Here is a 6978-nt window from a genome sequence, read left to right on the forward strand (position 1 = left end):
AGTGTGTGCATCCCCCTATAGCCTACAATTGTCAAATGCAACAGTAAAATCAACCCCTTTCTCAGTTTGTGGTGTACTACTAAATCCATGTTTACCTATAGACACACACATTTCCTCAGGAGGTGGTAGCCTCCTGCCTTCACATACCTAAGGACTTCATTGCAGTACACTCAGTATTAATGTATTGTGCATAAGAAGCAAAATATGTACTGTACAATTTCATGTGGATGCAGCTACCTAACTGTGGGGTGTAATGCAGCTATGAAATCATTACTCTTTTCGGGGAGCACACAGCACTGTGATAGACAGTAATGGGAGGACTAATGTCTCACAGGAGTCCTAGGTAAGTAGTAATGTTGTAATGTTACTAACCAGTTAGTAATGGAGTTTTCTGCCTTCTAACTTCTAGCTAGAGAAGTTTTGCCAGATTTGGTCTCGATACTTCCTGACTACGTCCCAGGGTCTGATACTGCCTGTGAAACCACAGCTTCTGTCTGCTACACCTTATACAATTTGACACAGAGCAGTTCTCACAATGCACGGCTTCTCTTAAATACTGGTGGCCTGCCAAAGATCATTGCCATCAGCATGAACGACAGGTAAGATGGTTGAGAAGCCTTCCCCTCTCCTCCTTCCTTTCCTTCAGGGAAAAAAACAAAAAGAAAATGCAACCTTTTCCACTTGAGAGGAAAATACTGCATCTTAAGGTACAGGACAGATTGAAAGTGATGGGAATATGAACAGAATTACATGTATTAGAAAACAAAGAAAAATCTCCTGTAACATCTGTTCCATCCACAAAGGAATGTGCTGTGTTCCAGTTCTTTCAATATCACCGCCAAAGATGAAGGCACATTATCTATATTCTAACATATATAGTGGCAGGCTATCAGATTCTGTATGTCCCCAGAGCAGTTTATTTATTTCCTGTCCTTTGTAACACAGCTCTGATAACCTTTAAACTTTAGCACAGGAGTACATTTTACAGAAAAGATAGAGCTGTATGTAAAAATCATGTATAGAGTTTCATTATAGGTGTAAGTCCTGAATTTTCTTTAATAATTCCTTAATATTTAATCACATGTTATGAACATTTAATCAAAATAGAATAATGATTTGTGAATAGGAGTAATTATTCTGTTTGCCTTCTTTTTTTACAAAAAGAAAGAAGAAATTCATTTCAGTAAAAGAGGCCTAATTTTGTCTAACTAATGAGACATTTTAACTGCTGGGAAGATCATTCAGAATTATTCTAAGGTGCAATTTCTCAACTGAATTTGAATACTGTGTCACGTGCTGCAAGATTAAGTCTATAGAGTACTTAATTTCTCTCTAATTTTGATGAATAAATGAAGTGGAAGTGTATGTTTCATTTTCTTTAGTAGTCAGGACAGCATGAGATTGCTAGAATACCTAAAGAGCAAGAAAGCATTATTTAGAAGGACAGAGACAGAAAAATATATGAGGTTATAATATCTTAAGTCTCTATATACACTGTGTTTAAAAAGTGGGAATTTAAACATTTTATCATTCTTTTTACAAAATTTCAGTAACATGTTCAGCAAAGCTAGTAAGGCTGCTTCAGTCCTCCTCTACTTCTTGTGGGCACATACTGATCTCCACAATGCTTACAAAAAGGTAAGACCTGTCTTATAGCAAAGACATTTAATTTGTCATTTCAGTTGTAGATCCCTCTCATTTGTTCCCTGGGGCCCTTAGCACTTCTGCAGTGTTTCTTGGTAGGATTTCAAGGGATTACTGAATTTGGTGCTCCTCTTACTTGTGTGTAGCAGAGCCAGCAGGTCAGGGGAGATGATTCTCCCTTTCTGCTCTGCTTTGAAGGGACCCCACCTGCAATATTGCATTCAGTTCTGGGGCCCTCAGCATACAAGGGACGTGGACCCATTGAATCAGGCCCAGAGATGAGCCACAAGGATGATGAGAGGCCTGGAGCATCTCTCCTATGAACATGTGCTGAGAGAGTTGGGGATGTTCAGCTTGAGAAGAGATCGCATTGCAGCCTTCTAGTACCTAAAGGGAGCCTACAGGGAATCTGGAAGAGACGCTGTTGGGAAGAGTAATGGTAATAGTAATGGTACAAGGGATAACAGTTTTAAATTAAAAGAAGATATATTTAGAGTAGATATTAGGGAGAAGTTCTTCACTCAGAGGGTGGTGAGGCACCGGAATGTGTTGCCACACACGCCCATCCCTGGAGGTGTTCAAGACCAGGTTGGATGGGGTCCTGGGCAACCTGATCTAATGGTAGGTACCCCTTGCCTATGGCAGGGGTTGGGAGTTGGATGATCTTTAAGAACTCTTCCAACCCAAACCATTCTGTGATTCTGTGATAATGCTGCACAAGCAATGTATGCTCTTCAGTTTGCTTACCAGTGTTTGTATTCTCTCCCTTTCTGGTTTTGTATGCACTAGCAAACTTTATGAAGAATAGTGCTGCTTCTTGCTAGAGCAGTCAGATAATGAGAAATGATGCTCACCGCTGACCAAATCAGTCTGACACAGAGGGCATAAGTTGCCAGAAAAAGCAAAGGAAGGACAAAACAGCTTCTTGTTTTAAACCCAGTCTTGTTCTCCTTGTTCTCTGTGCCGTTTCTAAGCTCACGTGTCAGTTACATTCAAACAGAAAGGTACAGCCAGGGAAAGGTTTGGCAAACATATACTGTCATAGTCAAAATCAAACAAAAAATGACCAGCGTGAGTCAGCCAACCAACAAAACAGCTTGTTTCTTTCCTTTTGAGGCTCTGTACCTCCTTTTCCAAGCACAGCTGGGTTGACTTCAACTTGTCTCCAGCCTGTATTTCAAACTGTTTTCATTCCTTATTTACCTGCAGGACAGTGTATCTGTCACCTAGAATTCCCAATAACCTATAACTCTGCTATTTTCAAGTTCTTGCTTTTAGCATATGTATGTTAGCTAGTTTGCTTCTTAACAGAGGAACAATGAAACTGAAGTCTTCTGGATTCAAAAAAAAGAATAAGAAAAAAAGCACAACAGTAAGAACTGTAGATTTTTTGTTTAAAATTTGCTCAAGAAAATTACTTAGCTTATTATCTCTTTACAGTCTTTCATCAAACTCAGCAGTATGTTGCCTTACAAACAAGAAATCTGTATTCACGAATAAGGGTGCTTGAACCATGCAGTAATTCATGATGGCAGGAATTTTCTGAAGCCCTTGTTATTCTGGATGTAAATAAAAGACATATTTGTCCAATCTTATTTTTAAAAAATGCTGATTACTTGCTGTTTCCCTGTAAATCAGGACCCAAGGAGATACCAAGTATAGCACTGAAAGCTGCAAGCCACCTAATGTCTAGATGTTTTTGAAAAATCAATCTAATAAGCAACAGAAATTGCTTGATCAAATGAGATTGATACAATTATGAGGCATTATGGCATTGTCCTACACTCCTTGTTTGTATAGGGTTAATCTCAACTGACATTAGCCGTCTAATAGTTATGAGTCTGTAGAGCTGGAGCTAGAGGAATAGGCTCCCCATACATTCAGTAGAAAGAGTTAAGAAACTTCTGACAGTGATTCGTAGTATCATAGGGCTGTTCCAGATTGGAGGAGACTTAAAAAGACCACTGAGTCCAACTCCTGCCTCCACAGAGGACCACTCAAAATCCAAACCCTATGTCTGACAGTGCTGTCCAAATGCTTCCTGAATTCTGGCAGCTTGATCACTGCCCTGGGCAGCCTGTTCCATGCCTGCTGACCTCTGGTGCAGAACCTTTCCCTAATCCCCAACCTCACCCTCCCCTGACACAGCTCCATGCCATTCCCTTGGCTCCTGCCACTGTCACCAGAAAGAAGAGACCGATGTCTGCCCCTCCACTCCTCTCACAAGGAATCTGTAGAATACCCCTCACTCATCTTAGACTGAACTGAGTTACTCTTGGGAGATATCTCTTCGGTCTCTGTTGACTGCAGAGGACTCAACCTAGACCCTTGCTATGGCTCCATACCTATCTTTTAGGCAGATGAACCCTTGCAGTGTCGACACAGAAGATAATGAATTATTCTTTCTTTTATTCCAAAGGCTGATTTTAAGAAGACAGATTTTGTCAATACCCGGACCACAAAAGCCTATAACTCACTAAGAGATTGAATCAGATCATAACATCACAGAAGACATATATTGATTAGTGTAACTGTCTTCATGCGGCTGGTATTCCTGTGAATCGAGAAGTATCTCGGAAAAAAGAGGCTGATTTATAGACTTGAATGACCTGTGATAGCTGGGCTGTGTTTTTAATTTTCACCACGTTGTTGTCACCATAGATCAGTATATGAATAACCAGAAATGGATTCCTCAGGACATTTGAGGTGACATTTCATCTAGATTTACCACTACTCAGAGTTTCAGATGACTGCCTTTAGTCTAGCAGACATTTATACACGGAGGTTTAAAATGCTGATTGGCAGCAAATACTTTTCAGAATATTTTATACAGATCGTTTTCTACAGAAGGTAAGCATCAGTTGCACTGCTCAGGACACAGTAATTTTTCACCCTTTTGTTTCTTCACGTATGCTAAACAAGAATCTCCAGACCCTGTGAGTATGCACAAGAAGCTGTTTCACTACCTGCATTATAAAAGCACTAAGGGAGTTAAGATGAGTATTTTTATATTACTTGTATTCATGTGCTCACTGGTTCTTAAGCCTCTTTCTTTCGAGATCTCGTTAGCAACAGCAATAAAATTGATTTTACATAGATCTGGTTACTCCTGGCTCTCATCATGCTCCTTCACCTGGCAGTTGGAATTGATAACTGTGTCCAGAAGGGGTTTTATCTAGATAAAATATGTCAGGCACTCTGGGCTATCCATCATTCTTTGCTAATTGCTGGTGATTGAGATTATTTCAAGAAAATCACATTTTCAAAACAATCTTGTTGATTAAATGTTGTAAAAGGAGTGGAGTCTTGTCTTTATTTTTGAAGAGAATACATGAGATGAGGAACACTGCTGCCTAAGGAATGCATCTGATCCTGCTTCATACTCTCCTAGTTGAAATCATCATCCTCCCTACAGCAAATACCTGCAGTGTGATAACAGGAGGATTATGTCTGCACATGTGGGAATAGGTAACAGGAGACAAATTCCTAAGCACATGAAGGCTGTTCCTATGATATGATCCTAGGAGAGGAAAAAGAAGCATTAAAACCTCCCACGTGAGGTGGGAGGCCTTTTCTATACAATATTCATCTCAACAAACCAGCAATTAGATTGTCCAGTAAACCAATTGGAAATAAATATATAAAAACATAAAGCTCTGTGGTTTGGATTCTGAGTTGACATGATCTGCCATTACCCTACAAATCAGAGGAGCTAAGCTATGTTGATGGCACCCACAACTGGCATATGCATTCGCAAGCCCTCCTGCAAGAATGGAACCTGTGCTGTGCCCCCCACCACGAACTGCTGACGCAGGAGCTTTTGCAGCTTTCCAACCCAGAAAGGGATGTGCAATCCTTTAAGACCTCACAGAGGAGAGGTCCACTCATTTCAACGCTTCTGCTCAAAGCTTTAATCCCTACCAGAGATTTAGAACCAGCAGACTGTGACGTTGCATTGTGTCCAAATATATTTCTGGATATTGGAGCTTAACTATGCTTGGAGATGCACACAGTTCTTGCAGAGTTGCCAGGAAGTCACACACACGCATGCAGAACAAAACAATCTGGAAGTTAAACAACCAACCCTGTTTTTCCAGCAGAGGTCATTTTCAGAGGTCTGTTGGTCCTTCACGTTTGCTTTGAATAACTCAACTCAAATGTGTTCCTGTAGGAGGTTTTAAAAATACTATTGTCTTTTAAGAGATCATTTCCAAAATATTCCAAAAGTCCAAAAACAACACAGGGGAAGGGAACTTACAGCACCTCATGTTGGGGCAATGTTTTTATAAGTTTTTTAAATATGACAGAAAATGGGCAATTAAAGTCTAACTTTTTCTTCCAACTTGTTAACCCAAGTAATGCTGCATGTACCGTGAATGAATAAACACCTGGAAGACTGGACAAGTCTACTTTCACTGCCCCAAAAGTAGTGGTAGTGAAAACTGATACACAAAGAGCAAACATGAAGACAGAGTGGCACTGGAATGAAGAACTGCAGTCTAAAAATCAGGGAGGAGACTTTTAGAAATAATCAAGAACTGGTTTTATTCTGTGAAAGTCACACACTTAATAATAAAACACCAATGCTGTGCATTTGTAGAAGTTCTGCTTAGACTAACTTTCAGTATGAGGTAATTAAGAACGAGGGTAATTACAAACTTCCAGGACTGTTTCTGTTGATAGTGTCTCTTTAAAATCATAGCAGAATTCAGAAGTCACAAAGAGGAATATCAGGCCTGGCAGCAGCTGAAAGCTATAAACAGGGATGAAGAACAGTGACACACCTTATGGCAACTGATCTCCTGCTTGTAGACAATCAAAACCATTTCAACAGGATGCCAGAGAAGGCAATGAATGTTAGAGAAATAATAAAGTATACTCTAACAGAAATATCTGTTGTTGGTTTTCATTGTTACTAGTGAAACAAATAGCTGGCTTGCAGCATCCTCTTACCTTTTTTCTGATGTCATAGTTCCTAAATATTAGTTCTTTCTCTTCTCCCTCACTTGTCAAATAGAACTGGTCAATGTAAAATACTGCAGTACACTGTGCATGAACATAGCATTATGTTACTTGCTGTTTTTTGTGAGTTTTTTCTTTTGTGCAGGAAAGTTGACTCTCCCTTCTGGGCCCATGCAGATGAGATGAACTGGCACCATTATGAGCCATGATAAAAGAATCCCAGGCTCTTATTAAAGCTGAGGAATTGTAATTCAGGCCTCCAGTTTGCTTGTTTGGGCTTCAGCTGGCCTTAAATTTTCCTGTCTTTAACATTCAGGACCAAAACACCCGACATTATCAGTCTGTAGCTCTCTTTGCAAGGGTTCTTGAGAT

The 6978-nt window shown here is 39.9% G+C and overlaps 1 protein-coding gene across 1 annotated transcript in view; it reads left to right on the forward strand.

The window, feature by feature from the left end:
* The window catches only part of PKP2 (plakophilin 2), a 28568-nt gene extending 22035 nt beyond the window's left edge, over positions 1-6533 (forward strand). The window contains exons 8-10 of the mRNA XM_010715193.2: positions 410-599; positions 1551-1638; positions 4064-6533. Coding sequence (XP_010713495.1) covers positions 410-599; positions 1551-1638; positions 4064-4132 — 347 coding nt within the window. The 3' untranslated portion in view covers positions 4133-6533. The remainder of the gene's footprint in view (positions 1-409; positions 600-1550; positions 1639-4063) is intronic.
* The last annotated feature ends 445 nt before the right edge of the window (positions 6534-6978 follow it).

The sequence above is a fragment of the Meleagris gallopavo genome, chromosome 1, assembly GCF_000146605.3.
Source record: "Meleagris gallopavo isolate NT-WF06-2002-E0010 breed Aviagen turkey brand Nicholas breeding stock chromosome 1, Turkey_5.1, whole genome shotgun sequence".
NCBI lineage: Eukaryota > Metazoa > Chordata > Aves > Galliformes > Phasianidae > Meleagris > Meleagris gallopavo.